The sequence below is a fragment of the Microcaecilia unicolor genome, chromosome 8 (assembly GCF_901765095.1).
Source record: "Microcaecilia unicolor chromosome 8, aMicUni1.1, whole genome shotgun sequence".
Classification (NCBI taxonomy): Eukaryota; Metazoa; Chordata; class Amphibia; order Gymnophiona; family Siphonopidae; genus Microcaecilia; species Microcaecilia unicolor.
In genome coordinates, this window is record NC_044038.1 from 216,024,123 (window position 1) to 216,047,293 (window position 23,171).

At 44.7% G+C, this 23,171-nt stretch overlaps 1 protein-coding gene across 1 annotated transcript in view; it reads left to right on the forward strand.

Annotated features, from left to right (window-relative positions):
* RIPOR3 (RIPOR family member 3) overlaps positions 1 to 23,171 on the forward strand; it is a 277,332-nt gene that overhangs the window by 215,932 nt on the left and 38,229 nt on the right. The window contains 6 exon segments of the mRNA XM_030211650.1: positions 3,061 to 3,684; positions 3,836 to 3,975; positions 5,848 to 5,983; positions 6,521 to 6,653; positions 17,210 to 17,371; positions 19,894 to 20,049. Of these exon segments, the coding sequence (XP_030067510.1) occupies positions 3,061 to 3,684; positions 3,836 to 3,975; positions 5,848 to 5,983; positions 6,521 to 6,653; positions 17,210 to 17,371; positions 19,894 to 20,049 (1,351 nt within the window).

A 23,171-nucleotide genomic window follows, 5' to 3' on the forward strand; every position in this document is an offset into this window, starting at 1 on the left:
ATCAACACACATAGCTTTTGCGTTTTCAAAACTACTGCTACAAATATCCTGGGAACTTTTTCCTGGGACAGTTTTTATGGGAAAATGTGTATTTTTTCCCCCCCGGGACAGTTTTTATGGGAAAATATGGGTTTTTTTTCCCCTTTGGAAATTATTGCAAATTCCACTGGTAAAAATATCTATGAAATTTGTATCAAAATCTTTACTTTTGAAAATTGTCCTGTAGATGAAAATTTTCAGTGATTTCTGTGCATGAATAGCCTTCTACTAACATAATATGGCTGGCTGAAAATTATCCACCCCTAATGGTGTTAAATGTGAGCACATAATTCCACAGTGCATACTCTTCTATTCATATTGAGAGGAGGTATTTCTGAGACTATATTTAGATCAGAAATGGTAAAGAAAATACATAGATTGCATTTCTAATTTTATGCATGTATTTGTAAGCAAGATTCAACTAGTGGAAAAAGTAGGTATAAGTGACTGTGCATTCATTGTAGCTGCAACAGCTTCCCAAGCAAAGGTATATGTGAACTCTTACTTTGAGAGTTGGTGCAAAGACCCTGGGTATGCACAGGCTTTGTCCTAATATGGAGCAATAATAATGTAGAGGGCCACAGATGAAGAAACGAGGCGGAGCAAGGATTTTGGATTTAGCTAATGCCTTTTTCAGTTGCAGCTCATGGCAAGTTACATTCAGGTACAATTGGTATTTTCCTCTCCCTGGAGGGCTTACAATCTAAGTTTGTACATGAGGCATTGCAGGGTTAAGTAACTGATCTACAACAGCAGTGACTCCTGCTGATACATTGTATGTATTTTTGTATTTTCATATGACAAATACGCATAGATTACAGAGGCAAACATTCACTCAGGAAATAGGATACAATAGATATCTTTAATATGATGCCAGCAGAGTAATCATCTCACACAGCTTCTGATTACAGATAGAAGGTATTCAAGACAATCTCTTGTCTCCCTTGAACAGGGAGGGGGCATGAAGGGTCTGGACTTCAGAGACTTGTGGATGTATCTCTATTATGCACAGAGATGGAATTTCCTAGCAAAAAGCCAAAGAAAAGAAAAGCTTCAAACATACCAGTGCATAGTGCAGTTATACTCTTGTGCTGCCCAGCCCAAACCAGGGAAACTAATCAAAATATCATACATGTGCATAGAGCTTTGCCAGGGTAACATGTGCATATATACAGAAAGGAATGTTTTCTCCCTCCATTACTAACTGACTAGCCGTTGAGCCCGTTAAAACGGGCTACTATTGGAATGGGGGTTTTCCGAGGCCCCCTCCCTCCCCAAGGTTGCCACTACCGGTACCCCCCCCCCCCCCCCCCGGAGTCGCCGCCACCCCTCCACCCGGCCCGGGCCCTCTGTTCGCTATTAATTCAACTTACATCGGCGCAGCACGCAGATCAGCTGAGCTCCCGTCGGCCTGGCCTTCCTTCTCTGCCTGTGTCCCGCCCTCGTGTGACGTACCGCCGGCGAGGGCGGGACACAGGCAAGGAAGGAAGGCCGACCGGAGCTCAGCTGATCTGCAAGCTACTGCGATGTAAGTTGAATTAATTGTGATCAGAGGGCCCGGGCCGGGTGGAAGGGTGGCGGCGGCAACCTCGGGGGGGGGGGGGGGAGCGCAGTTTCCCTCTCTGTCCCGCCCCCGTCATCACGTATTGATGCGGGGGCGGGACAGAGAGGGAAGTCTCTACTGCGCATTTGCGAGTGAGTTCGGTCACTCGCCATTTATATATTTGATAGGAGGTGAAGGCCTCTGGCTGTGGTGGGGAGGGGGGGGGGGATTCAGTAACAAAGCAGTGCAAACATGGGCATGTCAGATAAGAAAAACAGATGTGAAGCCAAAGGTAAGACTTTGGATTCCTAGGGAGAGACCCCTGAAAAACCCAATTCACAACGTATGTGGGCCCAATTTCCAATAACAAAAGCAAGTTTGTTCCATTCTGCATCAGTGACTAGCTCAAGATCAGGAGGAGTTTCATGTGTACTGTTATGGCCTATTAATAGTTGGATCAAGCAATGATGTATATTGGAAGTGAAGCTTTATTTTGCACATTGATTTGAGCTCAATCCTTCTTTCTTTCATTACCTATTATTTATTTATGTACGAGTCCATCATTCTTTAAAATATTTTTACAAATATTTTCTGAAATCATTTTAGTGTTTGAAAAAATATGGTTTAAGGGGATCTTTTACTAAAGCTTAGCTCGAGTTATCTGCAACAGGGCCCATGTTATTCCTATGGGCCCTGCTGCAGATAACTCGAGCTAAGCTTTAGTAAAAGATCCCCTAAGTATTTTTGAGACTATTTTTTTTCTTTTTCACCACAATTGAAGCAGTTTGATCTATAGAATTAGATCAGTGGAGTGGAAGAGTAGGCTAATGGTTAGTGCAGTGGGCTGAGAACCAGGGGAAATGGGTTTGATTCCCACTGTAACTCCTTGTGACCCTGGGCAAGTCGCTTGACCCTCTATTGCCCCAGGTAAAAAAAACAAAAACAAATAAACTTAGATTGTGAGCCCACTAGTGACAGAAGAAAGTAACTGCATATAGTATGTAAACTGCTTTGGTTGTACCACAGAAAGGCAGTACATCAAACACCTTACCCTTACCCTGCCTCCTTAAGGTGGAAAATTGACTTTCCCCAAACTATCTTCAAGATATAATTGAATTATATGCTCCTCTTTGTGTGTTAGTCTTCATAGGGGAGCAAGTTCTTACTTCTCCAGTACCGTATGCCTGATTATGCAGGACTTGGCTGGATGTTCTCAGTGATAGCACCTAGAACATGGAATATGTTGCTCCATTGCCTTCAGCTAGAGACTGATCTCTTAGGTTTTAAGGGACAGCTGGATATGTGGTTAATTGTTCATGCTGTTGGTTGTGTAGAATAAGTACTGGGGTCACAGAGATTACTGCACAGTTCTCTTTTTATGTAAATATGTTATATGATTGTGCTTTTTAATGGTGTACATTGTCTTTGGTATGAGAAGGTGATTAATAATGAAATGAAATAATACGTATTTCTTGTAGTCTCTTTTGCAGCAACAGAGCAATCTGGAGAATACATTATCTTCCGTACCTACTGAAGCCTCTACAACATGTATACTGAGTTACTTGAATGATAATGATTTTGATGTTCATGTAAGATGCAAATATCACAATAATTCCACATCAAATAATGATACCATCAATTCCGACAGTAAAAGTACAGATACAGGACAGAATAAGAATACCATGTCAGATCAGGGGACTGTAAAATGTAGCTGTTCACCAGAAATTCTCACAGGAAAAAGCCAACCAAAATATGTACAACAACCCACATCTCATGCAACTTTAGATATTCTCAGAGAGACTCCCATTCATTATGGAGCCCGGCAGGCTACTGAGCCAACAAAATTGGAGTTCGGTAAAAAAACTAGTGGAGGGTCAGTGAGACACAAGTTAATGGTTAGATCAGTAGGAGTTGAGAACACAATTTCCGACAATCAGAGGAACTTGCTGAACACCAAAAATGGTGAAAGTAGGAATGGCAAAGCACATTTAACTGAGAATCAATTGGATGAGGTTTTAGATCTGCTCAAGCCATATATTCAAGGGCAAACAAATCTCCAGGAACTGAAGCATCGTGTTTTATCGCTGAAAGACAAATTAGAGGTATGATATCACTATGCTAAATAGTTATGTTTCTTGGGAACTATAGGCAGCTCTATATTGAAGAAAGAAAAAATAATTCAGTTGTTGGTATGCTTATTGGATCGGCTACAAATGATCTGAACAATAACTTAATGCTTCTGTTTACCAACAGCTAAAAGCTTCAAGCCACATGCAGTCATCAATGGAGAGTTTAATGGTTGAGAAAGTTTTACAAAGTTTTGACTTCTTAAATACAGACTTCAATGCTGATGAACTCTCTCTTTTTGACACTGTCAGAACACACAGCAAGAGGTAAAAGCTCTGGGGTTTATGACACTGCAGCAGCAGTTATATTGGGAAAGCTAGAGAGTTTTGCATTCCTTACATACCATCTTCTGTGATGTCTTTTTTTCTTCCTGCTTATCTTCCTTTTGAAGCCACCAAACTCATCTTTTAGCAGAGAGCTGTACCATAGCTAATAAGGTCCTCATTTGCATTAGAAAAATTATTGTTCACTACAAAATTTTGTTTATCTGCATAAAATGCTTTAAAATGTCTTCATCTTGAAGTTGATTGTTGCCACGGAAGAATGAACACATTATTCTTTTATCACCAGACAAAAGAAGGAATTATTTAGAAAACTAGTTTAATGGAGTGGAGGAGTGGCCTAATGGTTAGTGTAGCACGTTGTGGACCTGGGGAACTGGATTCAATTTCCACTGCTACCTGATGGTCAGCAGTGGGTTGAGACCCTGAGAAACCCTGTGCAAGTCCTTAACCCTCTGCTGTCCCAGGTACAACAGTAGTACAACGTACTACTTAGATTGTAAGCCCACTAGGGACATACCCAGTACCTGTAAAATGAAACTGTAAACCACTTAGTTCTAAGTGGTATATAAATACTGAAATGAAAACTGAAATGAAATTTTTATTATATTGCTGAATCACTTCTTCAGATATCTGAAAGCAATATATAAAACATCAAATTACAATAATAGCCATCTGATTTGATTTAATAATTTGATATACCGTGGTTTATAATCGACAGATGAAACAACTGCAATTAAAATGAAGAAAGCTTAGGCGCTGATGTCCATGGCAGATGCTAGCATCTAGAATGAGTGGTATCACTTAGACGCTAGTATTTGCCAAGGACATCAGCTCCTAATACAATCTTAGCTTTCTTCGTTTGTTTTTCCTGATTGGGTTTGTGAAATTAGACTCCTGAAGCAGACCTTATAGATGAAATATGGCCCTTGTCAAGTCAAGCCTGTATTGATGTAAGCCCATCTGATTTTCTTGTGTTTCCAGCATCCCCGCTGTTGTTTATTCTCCTCTTGTCTATTTGCCATTTCTTTACTCTCCTCCTGTCCTTTTCACTTCCTCTCTTTTATTCATCTCCAACATTGATTTTTCCTGCTCGGCTTTCTTCCATTTTTTTTACTGCCTCTTAATCCACTAAAATATCATCTCTCCTCACCATCTAATCTTCCTGTTTTTACTGATTCTATGTATAGCTTTCCATCTCTTCCCCACCAGTGTCCAACATCTCCCCTCTTGCATCCCTTCCCCACCATCCATTAGGTGTCTCTTCTGTTCCCCTCCATCCATGCCCCAGCATCCCCCTTTATTCTTAAGACCCTTTTGTAACTTTTGATGATGCCATCCTCATACCTGAGTCTGTGGCAAAAAACACATGCACACGCATGCACACACGCAGTCCAGGGCCCAGAGCATGAGTGTGTGCTCTAAGCATTTTCTGGTTTCAGCACCTCTGACAGGACTTCTTCAATTGGAGGGGACAGGACCCTCAGACACTGAACACATGCATGGCTCCAAGGTTCCAAGCTGTTATATTTTATGTGTGCTGCTTCTCTGTCTGGGAGGGAAGGATGCAGAGAAGGAGGGGAGTTCCTTCGGTATGAAACTTGCAGCTCTCTGGTGAGTTCTTGGTGGCACACTGGTTGAGAAGCACTGCATTAATAGAACCCTCAAGCACGATCAAAGATTAAATAGTACCTGCGTTTTATAAAATCAAACTTTACTGCATAATATGTATTAAATTCCAACATTTTCTGAACAGCTTGATTGCTGATTGTAGCATTGTTATAAATGGCAGGTTTTTAAATGGTTTGCTAAGGCCATTTATAAAGTTTTAAAAGAATTTCCCTCTGTTACATTTAGCTACACCACCTATGATGGTGCCCTTGAGTCCCTTGCTTGTAGTGTGAAGATTTCATGCAAAGAATTAACAACTGGGAATGATGATTTAGATGTGCTTCTGATGATTCACCTGCAGATCTGCAAAGCCCTTTTAAAGGTGAGAGCTCAGTAAGGGAAGATAATGCAGCTTCCTTTTTGTCCCACGGATCAGTCCAGAATTTGTGGGTTATATCCATCAAAATTTGTGGGTTATATCCATCAACCAGTGATGGACATAACCCACAAGTTCTGGACTGATCTGTTGGGACTAAAGGAAACAAAATTATCAGGTACAAAATATAATTTTTCTATATGAGGAGCATGGCAAGAGGCTTAATAATAGCCAATTCATATCAAAATAGTTTCTTTTTTTTTGGTGAAATTTTATTTTCATTATGCACACATAACTACTGTGGAAGTTTTCTAGTGTTGCACATTAGTAATGTGCTTCAATCAGGTCACTTCTAGAGGGAAGAGCTTAGTTTCAGTGTTGATCAGACTTTAGCTTTGCCACACCTCATGCTGCCCCTTTAATTGATGATAATGTCTATTCATTGTCACCAAATTCACTAAATAATTCAGGAAAAAATTATATTTTATAGGAAAGGGTAATATAGATATTATAGCTGGTATCTAATGGTCCTTTGTATTTCAGAAACTTATTTTACCAAACATAGCAAGAATTGTTCAAAACAGCATTTTGGAAGAATTGTCCTGGCAGACTCAGGTTCTAGAAACTCTCTCTATTCTATGTTTTAATAAAGCTGGAAACATCTCCATTGAAGAAAGTAAGTATTATACATATAGAGGAAAAATTATAAAGCCTATTTTACAAGCAGAAAAGGGCTTTTATAAAATAGCATGACCACATACGTGTATAAAAAGTATGTGCATGGAAAATATGCGGCTACTTTTCTGTGATCTGTGTACAAGCATTCCCAGGGGTATTCTGTAAGAAGATACCTAGATGTAAGCAGCAGTAAGTTGTGTAAATGGCCCCTTATAGAACACTGACTAGAGGAAAAGTATATGTCATGATTTGATGGTGTATACTTTGCCAGTAGGCATGCACATGGGTGGAGTTTGGGCAGAGCACACAGGTATGCATGTGAATTATAGATTATATCGTTTATGAGCATATGTGCTAACATTGAGTTGTGGGCATTTACACTAGCTATAGGGGTAGTGTAAGTGTCCAAATCTTAATGCATGCATGGTTTTGGTTATTTGTGCTAGTATTCTATAAAGAAAAGTAGGCATTTACTTTTCTTTATAGAATAGGCTTAAAATAGACTCAATAATGAGTACCTACAATGGCTGCCTGTTATAGAATTACCCTCAAAGTATATGTGTGTGTGTGTGTTCAGGTTCTTAAAACAGAGGAAGCCCTGCACCTTTCTCTCGGGACTTCCACCTTCAGAGCCCCTGCAGTCCAATAGGGAATTGAGGAAATGTAGTTTTTCCACAAACAAGCAGGAAAGATACAGCTGTTTAACCCCTCAAACCCACCTCCAGTTAACACCTAAGAATAACTTTACCAATATTGCAGGATAGCCTACAGAAGCCCACTTATCATTTTATCTGCTCCACTTATGACTCAGCATTCTCCATGGTTGCACTTGCTATCGGTGTAGAACAAACCATCTTGCTCAAGGCATCCGGTCTTTGTGAACATCTGCACAGCCACCTAGAAAACGTGCCCTTCCTGGGGAACAACCTCTTCAGGTGCAAAGTGAAGAATGCAGTCTCCTGAATTAAAGACCATTATTCCACTTTATTTGAGCTTACCTCCCAGCTGGCAGTGCAGTCTTCCCACTACTGCAGGGTCCAACATCCCCTGTACTAGAAAACCTATCACTAATGGTTCTTTCAGCAGTTCTACCCATGCCAACAATATGAACTCAAAGCCCTATATTCAGCATCATAGACTACAAGCTCCTCCACCTCCATCAAACCCAGTGCTGTTTTTTGAGTACCTAATAATGGGGAGCAGAATCCAGCACTTAGAGACATATAGCATATCATCACCACAGACTGATGGGCCCTGAACATAATCCAAACATTCTGGATATGTCTACCAACCATAGGCGTAGTTTGACTGTTTCATTTGGGGGGGGCAAAGAATGGGCGGAGCATATTAGCATATCATTTGCATATATACATATGAATATGCTAATATGGAGGAAGGAAATGAAATTTACAGGCAAAATATCACAGATGCACATTTCAAAAAGCTGACACATTTTAATTAATAAATTATGAATAAAATACTTTTATTTACCTTTGTTGTCTGATCATTTAGTTTTTCTATTCGCTTTGATCCCAGTGTCTTCTGTTTTATGCAGTGTCTTTTTTCCAGTAGGCTTCCCTCTGCTCCCCACCCTCCCAGTCCCATCCATCTCTTGCTCCTTCCCTCTGCTCCCCACCCCTCCCAGTTCCATCCATCTTCTGTTCCTTCCCTCTGCTCACCATCCCTCCGTCCCATCCATCTTCTGCTCCTTCCCTCTGCTGTGCCTGACCTCTCCCAATCCCATCCATCTCCTGGTCCATCCCTCTGCTTCCCACCCCTCCCAGTCCCATTCATCTCCTGCTCCTTCCCTCTGCTTCCCACCCCTCCCAGTCCCATCCATCTCCTGCTCCTTCCCTCTGCTTCCCACCCCTCCCAGTCCCATCCATCTCTTGCTCCTTCCCTCTGCTTCCCACCCCTCCCAGTCCCATCCATCTCCTGCTCCTTCCCTCTGCTTCCCACCCCTCCCAGTCCCATCCATCTCTTGCTCCTTCCCTCTGCTTCCCACCCCTCCCAGTCCCATTCATCTCCTGCTCCTTCCCTCTGCTTCCCACCCCTCCCAGTCCCATCCATCTTCCCTCTGCTCCCCCCCCCCCCCGAGGTCCAAGATGGTGACTCCGTTTACCCCCTCTCTTCCTCCCTCCGGCGCAGGCAACAGTCTTCAGCTTTTTCAGCGTTCCTGGCAGCGGTAGCGATGTACATGCTGCCTTCGGTCTGCCCCGGAAGCCTTCTCTTCAAGTTCCTGTTCCCACCTATGCGGGAACAGGAACTTGAAGAGAAGGCTTCGGGGCAGAGCCAAAGGCAGCGTGTACAACGCTACCGCTGCCAGGAACGCTGGAAAAGACTGCTGCCTGCGCCGGAGGGAGGGAGGAAGAGAGAGGGGTAGACGGACACGCTCCTCTCCGTCCGCTTGGCTTCCCTGCCCTCTCTGTCTGCGTCCCGCCCGAAAGGAAATGACGTCAGAGGAAGGCGGGACGCAGATAGAGAGGGCAGGGAAGCCAAGCGGATGGAGAGGAGCACGTGCCTGCATGTGTTTTTTTTTTTTTAAACTAATGGCGCGGCGGCGCCTCGCGTCGTTTGGGGGGGCATTGCCCCCCCCAGTCTACGCCTATGCTACCAACCATAAACTGTCTATCTGAGTTTCAGACTGTATTACCTTCTGCTGTCATAAATCAAGTAACCAAGCTCCCTGGCGGGACTCATAGGCGCCGACTCTGTGGGTGTTATGGGTGCTCAAGCACCCCCAATAATTGAGGTAGTGGTGTGTGAGCATAAAGTGCCTGTCCCTCCCGCTCTCTGTACCGTCCCGACTCCCGCTCCCTGCCCTGCACTGCTATGCTGTCCGTCCGTTGTCCTTCAATGTTCTGGGCCGCCGTCAGTGACTCCGTGTCAGTGCAGTAAGCACACTGCCTTCGGCGGTCCGGAAGCTTTCCCTCTGTTACAGTTTCCTGTCCCGCATAGGCTTCCGGAGCCGCCGAAGGTAGTGTGTGCTTACTTTAGTGCTTGCTTACCGCCCAAAAATTGAGGCAGTGGTGGCGCCACACGTGGGCAGAAAGTGCCTGTCCCTCCCGCTCCAGTCCCTGCACCGTCCCGCTCCCTGCCCTGCACCGCTGTCCTTCAATGTTCCGGGCCGCCGGCAGTGTCTCAATGCAGTAAGCACACTGCCTTTGGCGGCCCGGAAGCTTTTCCTCTGTTTCAGTTCCCTGTCCCGCATAGGCGGGATGCTGCAACAGAGGGAGAGCTTCCGGAGCCGCAAAGGTAGTGTGTACTTACTGCGTTGATGCTGCCGGTGGCCCGGAACATTGAAGAAGGGCAGAGAATGAGCCAGAGAGGTACAGGGAAGGGAGCCAGCCCACCCCAGAACAGAGCCAGCCAGTCAGCCACCCACCAGATGACGTTAAAAAGCTGAAGAAGGTAACTTTTCCCTCTCCTCCACACAGCTGTCGGGTGGGGATCAAGGTGGTTTGTTTTCAGGCCAAAAAGCACTTGCTGTTTATAACTTTATTTAACGTAAGCTTTTAAATTCCAAAGTCTTACATTTCTGTCTGCCACTAAACTTAGTCTTGGTCTCAAAAAATCTGGCAGTTCTACTACTGTTCATATTTCTCTTCGTTGGCTTCCTTTTCAATCTCGAGTTTTATTTAAGTTGGGATTGATAGTACATCTCCAGACTATCCTTTTGGATTCATTTCTTTTCCTTCTATTCATGGAATCCTGAAAGTTAGAGATCTGTTTTGCTTAATTTTACCTTCATTTTTAAACATTAGATATAAAAAGATTCTGAAAGCTTCTTTTTGTTATCAGGCCCCTCACTTTTGGCTTTCTCTCCCTATTGAACTTCAAAGTTCTTTCAGTTATTTCTCATTCCTTAAGAATCTAAAAACTTATTTGAGAGATAGTCGATGCTTTACAAAGTGCTCTGCTCAGACAGGAACCCACGAGGGAGGGAGCGACCCTGGATCTAGTGCTCACAAATGGGGATAGTGTATCAAATGTCCGAGTGGGTGCCCACCTGGGCGGCAGTGACCATCAAACGGTTTGGTTCGATACGACAGCTGAAGTGGAGGGCGGACACTCAAAACTCAAAGTCTTAGATTTCAAGCGTGCTGATTTTAGTAAAATGGGGGAATACCTGAGGAAGGAGCTGATGGGCTGGGAGAACGAACAAGAAGTGGAAGGACAGTGGTCCAGGCTGAAAGAAGCTATAAATAGAGCCACAAGCATTTATGTAAGGAGAGTAAATAAAAGCAAGAGAAAAAGGAAACTGATATGGTTCTCTAAGCAAATGGCCGAGAAAATAAAGGCTAAAGAGTTGGCGTTCCTGAAATACACCAAAACTCAAGAAGCCGAACACAGAGAGGAATACCAGAGGAAACTGAAAGAAGCCAAGAGAGCGATACGTCTGGCGAAAGCGCAAGCGGAAGAAAAAAATGGCTAGAAATGTAAGGAGGGGTGACAAAAATTTCTTCAGGTATATTAGTGAAAGGAGGAAGACAAATAAGGGAATTTGAGACTGGAAGACACTGTGAACCGCTATGTACAGTGGTGGAAATAAGTATTTGATCCCTTGCTGATTTTGTAAGTTTGCCCACTGACAAAGACATGAGCAGCCCATAATTGAAGGGTAGGTTATTGGTAACAGTGAGAGATAGCACATCACAAATTAAATCCGGAAAATCACATTGTGGAAAGTATATGAATTTATTTGCATTCTGCAGAGGGAAATAAGTATTTAATCCCTCTGGCAAACAAGACCTAATACTTGGTGGCAAAACCCTTGTTGGCAAGCACAGCGGTCAGACGTCTTCTGTAGTTGATGATGAGGTTTGCACACATGTCAGGAGGAATTTTGGTCCACTCCTCTTTGCAGATCATCTCTAAATCATTAAGAGTTCTGGGCTGTCGCTTGGCAACTCGCAGCTTCAGCTCCCTCCATAAGTTTTCAATGGGATTAAGGTCTGGTGACTGGCTAGGCCACTCCATGACCCTAATGTGCTTCTTCCTGAGCCACTCCTTTGTTGCCTTGGCTGTATGTTTTGGGTCATTGTCGTGCTGGAAGACCCAGCCACGACCCATTTTTAAGGCCCTGGCGGAGGGAAGGAGGTTGTCACTCAGAATTGTACGGTACATGGCCCCATCCATTCTCCCATTGATGCGGTGAAGTAGTCCTGTGCCCTTAGCAGAGAAACACCCCCAAAACATAACATTTCCACCTCCATGCTTGACAGTGGGGACGGTGTTCTTTGGGTCATAGGCAGCATTTCTCTTCCTCCAAACACGGCGAGTTGAGTTCATGCCAAAGAGCTCAATTTTTGTCTCATCTGACCACAGCACCTTCTCCCAATCACTCTCGGCATCATCCAGGTGTTCACTGGCAAACTTCAGACGGGCCGTCACATGTGCCTTCCGGAGCAGGGGGACCTTGCGGGCACTGCAGGATTGCAATCCGTTATGTCGTAATGTGTTACCAATGGTTTTCGTGGTGACAGTGGTCCCAGCTGCCTTGAGATCATTGACAAGTTCCCCCCTTGTAGTTGTAGGCTGATTTCTAACCTTCCTCATGATCAAGGATACCCCTCGAGGTGAGATTTTGCGTGGAGCCCCAGATCTTTGTCGATTGACAGTCATTTTGTACTTCTTCCATTTTCTTACTATGGCACCAACAGTTGTCTCCTTCTCGCCCAGCGTCTTACTGATGGTTTTGTAGCCCATTCCAGCCTTGTGCAGGTGTATGATCTTGTCCCTGACATCCTTAGACAGCTCCTTGCTCTTGGCCATTTTGTAGAGGTTAGAGTCTGACTGATTCACTGAGTCTGTGGACAGGTGTCTTTCATACAGGTGACCATTGCCGACAGCTGTCTGTCATGCAGGTAACGAGTTGATTTGGAGCATCTACCTGGTCTGTAGGGGCCAGATCTCTTACTGGTTGGTGGGGGATCAAATACTTATTTCCCTCTGCAGAATGCAAATAAATTCATATACTTTCCACAATGTGATTTTCCGGATTTAATTTGTGATGTGCTATCTCTCACTGTTACCAATAACCTACCCTTCAATTATGGGCTGCTCATGTCTTTGTCAGTGGGCAAACTTACAAAATCAGCAAGGGATCAAATACTTATTTCCACCACTGTAGATAATGATGAAGAAAAAGCAAATTTGCTAAATAGGTACTTTTGTTCTGTATTCACAGAAGAAAATCCTGGTAGATATAGCACCGTTCATGGAAGAGAGTGTGTATAAACAACTTGAAAAGCTAAAGGAGGACAAAGCCTTGGGACCGGACGGGATCCACCCCAGGATATTAAAGGAGCTCAGAGAGGTTTTGGCGGGTCCTCTTAAAGATTTGTTTAATAAATCATTGGAAACGGGAGAGGTTCCGTGGGATTGGAGAACAACGGATGTGGTCCCTTTTCACAAAAGTGGTGATAGGGAAGAAGCTGGAAACTACAGGCCGGTAAGCCTCACTTCGATTATTGGAAAAGTAATGGAAGCGATGCTGAAGGAAAGGATAGTGAATTTCCTGGAAGCCAATAAGTTGCAAGATCTGAGACAACATGGTTTTACCAAAGGGAAATTGTGCCAAATGAATCTTATTGAATTCTTTGACTGGGTGACTGGAGAATTAAATCAGGGATATGATATAGATGTAATCTACCTAGATTTCAGCAAGGCTTTTGACACGGTTCCCCACAGCAGGCTCTTGAATAAACTGGACGGGCTAAAGATAGGACCTGAAGTGGTGAACTGGATTAGGAACTGGTTGACGGACAGACGCCAGAGGGTGGTGGTAAATGGAATTCGCTTAGAGTTGGGAAAGGTGAGTAGTGGAGTGCCTCAGGGATCGGTGCTGGGACCAATTCTGTTCAATATATTTGTGAATGACATTGCCGAAGGGTTAGAAGGTAAAGTTTGCCTTTTTGCAGATGATACTAAAATTTGTTACAGAGTGGACACCCTGGAGGGAGTGGAAAACATGAAAAAGGATCTGCGGAAGCTAGAAGAATGGTCTAAGGTTTGGCAATTAAAATTCAATGCGAAGAAATGCAAAGTGATGCACTTATTTATTTTATTTATTTATTTTATTGCATTTGTATCCCACATTTTCCCACCTGTTTGCGGGCTCGGTGTGGCTTACAATACATTGTAAATAATGGAAATACGATTTGTTACAATTCAGTTATGGATTACATTGTGAGAATTTAAGCGAAAGCAGAGTCAAGGTATCGTTAGGGAATAGGACAAGGAAAAGAACAATGGAAAGAGACAAAGGGAAATTAATAGGGTAATAGAACCTTAGCAAATGAACATTCGGTATAACATTTTTTGTGAGTAGAAATCCACGGGAGACGTATGTGTTAGGCGGGGAGAGTCTGATAGGTACCGACGGGGAGAGGGATCTTGGGGTGATAGTATCTGAGGATCTGAAGGTGATGAAACAGTGTGGCAAGACGGTGGCCATAAGTAGAAGGTTGCTAGGCTGTATAGAGAGGGGAGTGACCAACAGAAGAAAAGAGGTTTTAATGCCCCTGTATAAGTCGTTGGTGAGGCCCCACCTGGAGTATTGTGTTCAGTTCTGGAGGCCGTATCTTGCTAAGGATGTAAAAAGAATTGAAGCGGTGCAAAGAAAAGCTACGAGAATGATATGGGATTTGCATTACAAGACGTATGAGGAGAGACTTGCTGACCTGAACATGTATACCCTGGAGGAAAGGAGAAACAGGGGTGATATGATACAGACGTTCAAATATCTGAAAGGTATTAATCCGCAAACGAACCTTTTCCAGAGATGGGAAGGCGGTAGAACTACGATACGAGATTGAAGGGGGGCAGAGTCAAGAAAAATGTCAGGAAGTATTTTTTCACGGAGAGAGTGGTGGATGCTTGGAATGCTCTCCTGCGGGAGGTGGTGGAGAGGAAAACGGTAACGGAATTCAAACATGCGTGGGATAAACATAAAGGAATCCTGTTCCGAGGGAATGGATTCACAGAAGCTTAGCTGAGATTAGGTGGCAGAGCCGGTGGTGGGAGGCGGGGCTGGTGGTTGGGAGGCGAGGATATTGCTGGGCAGACTTATACGGTCTGTGCCAGAGCCGGTGGTTGGGAGGCAGGGATAGTGCTGGGCAGACTTATACGGTCTGTGCCCTGAAAATGACAGATACAAATCAAGGTAAGGTATACACAAAAAGTAGCACATATGAGTTTATTTTGTTGGGCAGACTGGATGGACCGTGCAGGTCTTTTTCTGCCATCATCTACTATGTTACTATGTGTTTTGTTCAAAAGATTTGTCTTAATCTTTTAAGTTGTTTTAATTTGCTTTGTTACCCGCTTTGAACTAGTAATAAGTAGGATTTAGCAGGATAAGAATCATATCACATCACATACTACTACTACTACTACTACTTAACATTTCTAGAGCGCTACTAGGGTTACACAGCGCTGTACAAATTAACAAATAAGGACAGTCCCTGCTCAGAAGAGCTTACAATCTAAAGGACGAAATGTCAAGTTGGGGTAGTTTAGATTTCCTGAGAAAAGGTGTAGTGATTAGGTGCCGAAGGCGACATTGAAGAGGTGGGCAGCACATCCCATCCCAACCAAAAAGTCATTGATGCAGTGCTCTGCATGTGGGAACTTTCTCCTTTTTTTTTTTTGTTACATTTGTACCTCGCGCTTTCCCACTCATGGCAGGCTCAATGCGGTTTACATGGGGCAATGGAGGGTTAAGTGACTTGCCCAGAGTCACAAGGAGCTGCCTGTGCCTGAAGTGGGAATGCAATGGTTATTATAAAAATGCACTTGCCTTTTTTTTATTACTGCTGTTTCACAGAGAGAGATTGAATAATGGGGGGAGGGGGAAGGAGGGAGGGAGTGGGAAGAGGGGGGAAATGCACCACCTGTAAAAAAAAAAAAAAAATGCAGCACACCCAATCATTTTGAAAAGTTGGCTCCTATGGCGGGACTAGCCCCCACTGACTCCAGGTAAAGGCAGTGTCTGTTACCAGTCTCAGGATAATCCCCACTCATGGACATCTGTAAACTAGCCATGTGATCACTGGTACATACATCCACTAAGTGCTTTTGGAAAAGCAGTTTTTTGTAACCCTTTCACTCATTAGTCCAGCTGCCAAAACACTGGTTTTCCACCAGCCACCACCCAATATTGTTCACAGGTTGCTTACCTAAATCTGTTTTACACAGTGAACCTCAGCTTTGCATTCACCGTGCAGTGTGTATGCATCTACCCTGATTGTTTGTGGAGAAAACAAAATTGCTTACCAGTACTGGAGGTTAGAAGGCTGGACTGAGATGAAGGAGGAAGAGTACTTCCTTGCGTGGGAATGCGCACACATGTTTAGGGGCAGTGATGGCCCTACCATTAGGCCAATTGAGATGGGGGCCTCAGGCAGCACTCTTTATGGAGGAGCATCTTTCCCCCCCTTCCTTCCTCAGCTCCCTTCTCCAGCCTACCTTCTTTTTTTGTTTTTCAAAAGTCGGCAGCAACAGTGATCCCCGTATGCTGGCATTGGTGTCTCCTCTGTACTGTGGGCCACCTCTCTAATGTAGCTTCCTGTTTCCTCAGAGGCAAGCTGCAGTGCAGAGGATACACTGGTGCCGGCAGCAGGGCAGCTTATGGGGATCGCTGCTGCTTCCAATTTTTGAAAATAGCAAAAAAAAGAAGGTAGGCCCGGGGAGGGGGTTTGAGTAAGGAATGGGGGGAGATGCCAGACCACGGCCAAGGAGAGGAGGGAGCTGACAGTGAGGAAAGAAGTTAGACGGGGGGGGGGGGGGGGGGGGGGCTGGGACGCCATCTCATCCCTGCCTCAGGTTGGGCTGCCCTGTTCAGGGGATCCAATGCTTCCCTGAGTAAGAGGAGAGATCTGACACACTGGATCTATTGGATGACATCACCATACTGTGTGGTTGCATTCTTCTGTTCTACAGAGAACCTTCATTAAAGGTAAGCAACTTCACTTTCCCAGAGTGTTTGTTGACGAATATAAAGCTGCCTGTGGTCTTACAGATGAACAGGCACTGGTTATTATTATATAAGATCAAATCACAGGCATCTGTATAAGGACTACTTTTAAAACATCAGTATCTTTAGGTACTATTGGGCGGAGGTTCCTTAGTAGATTACAGAGTGCTAAGGATGGCAATTTCCCTTTAGAATGCCCCTGTCTGCTGAATGTACTTCTCTCTACTTCCAGCAGCAACAAAACAAAAAAGCCAGTCCAAGCTCTGTGGTGGTTCCACTATCCTCTGCGCTACCTTTGCACCAGGAAAACTCATAAGAAGGGTGGATCACTCAAGGCCCTGTACTTTTTTTTTTTTTGTTGTTGCTGCAGATTTGGGCTCTGGTTGAATGTTGCAGCCTATGGCAGACATGGATAGTGAAATGGCAGAACAAAACCTTAAAAATTATGGTCCCAGAGGCAGTGTAGTTCCATATTTTTCCTATTTCTATCCAGGCCTGATTGTATAAACCTGTGTAGTTGGTGGTTTATACAGATAAGAGTTATAAACCATTAGGGATTTTTCTTTATTTTACAGTTCTTCCAAAGACAAAAAAGATAAAACATTTACTAAAAATATGGCGTCAATGCACAGAATCAGAAAGCATACTGTATTGTTCATCTGAAAGACTTTTGACTCAGCTTAAAAGAATATTTATGTCTAAAGTTAGAGAAAAACATCCAGGACAGCTGGAAACAGGTACAGTACAAAACCAACATCATTGGAAATTGCAACAAAATTATGTGTAATTTTGTATGTGCCATTAACAGTCTCCTCCATATTTGGCAAAGTTCATTTATTACCTATAATTACAACTGCCCTCCATAAAGGCAACTTATTTCGGGCTCTATTACTAAAGCTTAGCATGTGCTTCAGTGGCGTAGCTATGTGGGGCCATGGGGGCCTGGGCCCCTGTACATTTGGCCCTGGACCCCCTGCCGATGACCCTCTCAAACCCCCCTCCCGCCGCCAACCCTCCCCCGCCACTGGCGGCTACCCTTGCTGGCGGCGGACCCCAACCCCCGCCAGCCGAGGTCCTCTTCTTCCGGTGCAAAGCTTCGTTCTGTTTCTGTTTCAGACTCACAGAAACAGAATGAAGCCTTGCGCCGGAAAAAGAGGACCTCGGCTGGCGGGGGTTGGGGTCCCCCGCCAGCAAAGGTAGGCAGCGGTGGGGGAGGGTTGGCGGGGGGAGGGGGGGTTGAGAGGGTCGTCGGCAGGGGGGGGTCAAAGGTTGTTGGTGATAGTGGTGGCGGCGGGGGGGGGGGGTCAAAAATGGCAGGGGGGTTGGCAGCGCCTGGAGGGGGGCTTAAATGTGCCCCCTCAGCTCGGGCTCTGGACCCTCCTCCCGCCGAAGTCTGGCTACGCCCCTGGTGTGCTAACAGACATCAGTGTGCACTAAGTGCTACATAACCCATAGGTACAAAATAGAACATGCAACCTTTAGTGCATGCTAAGCTTTAGTAAGAGGTCCCCTTAATTTTACAGACACTCACAATGTGTACTTTGATTTCTCCGAGGACAAGCAGGCTGCTTGTTCTCACTGATGGGTGACGTCCACGGAACCCCCTCCAACCGGAATCTTCACTAGCAAAGACGTTTGCTAGCCCTCGCGCCCATGCGCGACCCTCTTCCCGCCCAAACCGGCTCGTGTTCGTGAGTCTTTTGTCTGCGCTTGGGACGGTCGTGTTTTGCCGCCGTTTCGTGCCCCTCAAGACCTCGCGCGTCTTTCGCGGTTTTTTCTACTTTTGTCTCTGTGTTTGTTAAAAAAAAAAAAAAAAAAAAAGAGGATTCCCCTTTTTTCCCGTATTTCTAGTTTTTTTCCCAGCGTAAGTATCCTTTCGCTTTCGGGAGCGGCCTTGTTGGCCGCCCGTACGGGTTTTTCTCCCTTTTTTTTCGGTGCCTACTGTCATCATCGTGAATTTTGATTTCGCTGGCGCGATTTTTCCGCCCATGTCATCGAAGCCTTCCAGCGGCTTCAAGAAGTGCACCCAGTGCGCCCGGATAATCTCGCTCACTGATAGGCACGCTTTGTGTCTTCAGTGTCTGGGGGCTGGGCACCGCCCGCAGGCCTGTAGTCTTTGTGCTCTTTTGCAAAAGAGGACTTGGGTAGCGAGATTAGCCCAGTGGAACATTCTGTTCTCTGGCGCTTCGACGGCAGCAGCATCTCGGGATTCGTCAAGTGTATCGGCGTCGGCAGCACCGAAGTCTTCGGGAAGTGCATCGGCGTCGACGGCATCGAGGCGTATTCCTCCTGCATCGACGGTACCGAGACTTTGGAAGAGTGCGTCAGCGGTACCGGGACCCCCGCTGGTGCTGATGTCGTCGGACAGTGGTGCTTCGTCTGGAGTGCAGGTGAGGGCTGTTCATTCCCCTGCTGGTGGCGGTGAGCCTTCGGGTAGGTCTCCTCCTGCCCTGAGGGCTCCTGCGGTACAGCCCCCCTGGGATCGACCTTCTTCGGCCCCGGCCCCGAGGAAGCGACGTCTGGATTCAACGTCCTCCTCATCGGTACCGTGGAGCTCCGGTGATATGCTTCGCTCGAAGAAGTCGAAGAAGCATCGTCACCGGTCACCTTCCCGACTTGGTACCGGGAGCTCTGGGTCGCTGAGGGAGTCGGCACCCAGCAGGCATCGGCACTGGGAGGACCGCTCACCCTCCATCCAGGAGGTGTCGGTGCGCTCTACCCCGGACAGCCCGGTACCGCCTCCGCGCCCGGAACAGATTTTGACCTCGACGCCTGCACCGGCTTCTCAGTCTTTCTCCACAGCCGCTCTGCACGAGAGTCTCCGGTCCGTTCTTCCAGGCATCCTGGAAGAGCTGTTACGCCCTTCTCCTCCGGTACCGGGGGTGCTTGCGCCACTGGTGCCGTCGAGTGAGGCGACGGCTGGCCCTTTGCCCGGGGTGAGGTCCCCGGTACCGGTACCGTCTCAGCGTTTAGCACCAGCTAAAAATGCTAGCACACCTTAGTAAAAGACCCCTTAGTCAGGAGTTAATAAGCTTTTAGTATAAATGGTAAGTCTTTCTAAGCAATCTGTAACTACTAGCAGTGTAAAACTAACCAAATATCCCCTTGGTAATCATAGTAGAGATTGAAATTGTGTACTGATACAGTTTAAAAAAAAACAACCCATGCAGCTAATATTTTTCTGAGTAGAAATATGAGGCATGCATACCTTATAAGCATAATGCAAAAGTCACGTGCTTTTCTGTTCATGTTTGTTCAGTCTTTAGAAGACTACTGGAGCAGATTGTAAGCATGGGTTTGCTCACCTCTCCTGATCTGTCAGATGAATTAGTTACCTTCTTCCAGTTCCATGGATATCTACAAAAATATGATAATAATGATTTGGAGAGACATCTAGCAGTACTCACAAAAGAAGGTAGAAAAATATATTACATTTCAAATATCAACTTGCTTTTTTTTTTTTTTTTTAGTACCTCTTAAAAATTGTTCACAAGCTATGAGCAGTAGGAGCTTTGGGAATCCAGGTTCTATAGCTGTGTCTTTCAAGCACAGGTTCTGAATATTTTGCAGTGGCTTCCTCTTTGTGTTGGTTTACTTGAAGAAGCATTTTTTCTCCTCTAATAGCAAGCTGCTTGACTATTGGTCTAAAAATCAGGAAGCTCTTTCGCAAACAAAGGCCCATATAAATTATTTTATATTTAGGAGGGCAGTAAAAAAATGTTTATTTCAAAATTATTTTAGCGAATGAGTCAATTTAGGAACTGTAATAATAGAGTAGGATAATTTTGAAATTAGTTATTTTATTTTAATTGTAATTCCTTGGGATTGGCCAAGTCTTCTTGTTTGTAACCCACATGGAACTTAAAAGGTAATTGCAGTCTATAAGAATAGGAACAAGACATGTTTTGGAAAAGGGCACTGAACAGCAGCACCCAGTGTTCTTATGCAAGTGCCGAAGATTCTTTTATTTCCATTGCAGTAAGATTATAGCATATGAATTACTGTGGACTTAAAAAAATGTGAACTGACAGAAAAAACAAACAAACTTTGCACACCACTGTAGTAACATGTCAGAGGTTACAGCATCAGGCATAAACTATTTCCCTTTCCTGTCAGTGTGTGAGCAGGGATTGACTCGCCTACTGATAGGAACTGAGACAAAAAAATAAAAGCCATTAAGAAATTTGTGATAGCTTAGCAGATCCCCCAGACACCTCACCCTGCAAACATTACCCTGGTGGCCCAGCTGACTCCCCCTGCCCCCTTCACAATCTCTATCCTGGTGGCACCATGGACCTCATAGACTATGCACCCCTACCCACTTTTGGGCTTGGGAGACAGGAGAAAATCCTACTTGCTCCTGCCTCTGGAAGTGCCATCTTGCAAAATGACAGGGGCCAACACCTAGGTGTGCATTGGGATGTTGTGCTGGGGGTCAGTCTGCCAAATAAGGATGGCCGGTTGATTAGAGCACCGGGTTGAGAACCAGACTTTATAGCCTACATTTGAACTGCTTGTGATCTTGGGCAAGTTTCAAGTTTATTTGATATACTACATGTCAAAATATCTACACAGTTTACAATACAAAAATCAATTTAATAACTACACAAAGGAAGATAAAACAGGAAGGGGAGACAAAGGTACAACATGGCTCACCTGATTCATCATATCCTGGCACACCAATCCACTGGCCAGGTATTAGTCATTTACAACTAAGTCAGGAATGCCAATCTGAAATAATGGTTTTCAGGCCTAATTTACATCTGTCGAAAGAGGTTTCTAGCCTTAGGTTCAAGGGCAGTACATTCCACAAAGAAGCGATCACACTAATATGCACCTGGTGACTTCCAATTGAATTGTATCCCATTAGTAGTAAAAATTATGGAGAGTCTGGTGACTAAACAGCTCACGGAATACATGGACAAGTTCTCAATACTACATAATTCACAATCAGGATCCCGCTCCCACCATAGTACCGAAACTATACTAGTCACCCTCCTGGCCAAATTCAAGCAGGAGATAGCCATAGGTAAAAGCATACTCCTCCTCCAGTTCGACATGTCGAGCGCATTTGACATGGTAAACCAAAATATACTACTAAGACTACTTAGCCACTTCAGGATTGAAGGAAACGTACTTAATTGGATTAAAGGTTTTCTAACTACCAGAACTTATCAAGTAAAATCAAACTCAAAACATATCACCACCGTGGAAAGCAGTATGTGGAGTACCTCAAGGATCACCATTATCACCAATACTCTTCAACATGATGATGGTTCCACTGGCACAGTCCCTATCCAATCAAGGCCTCAACCCATTCATTTACGCAGATGATGTTACAATCTTCATCCCCTTCAGACATGACCTGAAAGAAATAACCAGTAAAATCAACGATGGCCTGAACATTATGGACTCCTGGGCAAACTCATTCCAACTGAAACTGAACACTGAAAAAACACTCTGCCTTATCCTCACTTCTCAACATAACAAATACAAACCCACAACTATAACTACCCCAGGACACACCCTCCCTACCTCAGACAGCTTGAAAATACTCGGCGTCACACTCAACCGCAATCCTTTACTCTCGAAAGCCAAGTAAACTCTGTAATAGTCTCACAAAACCTGAAAATTCTCGGAGTTACTATTGATCGAAACCTCACTCTCGATACCCACGTGAAGAACACGACGAAAAAGATGTTCCACACCATGTGGAAACTCAAAAGAGTAAAACCATTCTTCCCGAGATACGTCTTCCGCACCCTGGTACAGTCAATGGTAATAAGCCATCTGGATTACTGCAACACACTATATGCGGGCTGCAAAGAACAGACTATCAAAAAAAATGCAAACAGCCCAGAACACTGCTGCCAGACTCATATTTGGAAAAACTAAATATGAAAGTGCAACACCACTAAGAGAGAAACTGCACTGGCTCCCACTTAAAGAACGCATTGCATTCAAGATATGTACGATTGTACACAAAAGTATTCATGCAGACGCCCCGATCTACATGCTGAACCTAGTGAACCTACCTCCCAGAAACGCCACAAGAACATCCCGCAAATTTATCAATTTGAACTTCCCCAGCTGTAAAGGACTAAAATACAAGCTGATGCATGCCACTACCTTCTCCTACACGAGCACGCAGATATGGAATGCTCTACCCACAGACCTGAAATCAGTTGTCGAAACAAATACATAGTAACATAGTAACATAGTAGATGACGGCAGAAAAAGACCTGCGTGGTCCATCTAGTCTGCCCAAGATGAACTTGTATCTTGAATTTGTACCTGTCTTTTTCAGGGCACAGACCGTATAAGTCTGCCTAGCAGTATTTCCCGCCTCCCAACCACCAGTCCCGTCTCCCATCACCAGCTCTGGTACAGACCGTATAAGTCTGCCTCCCCTATCCTAGCCTCCCAACCACTAACCCCTCTTCCCCCCACCTGCTCCGCCCTCAATTTCAGCTAATAACTTTCACAAATCTCTGAAGACATACTTCTTCAACAAGACCTACAACGAGAGCCAACAGC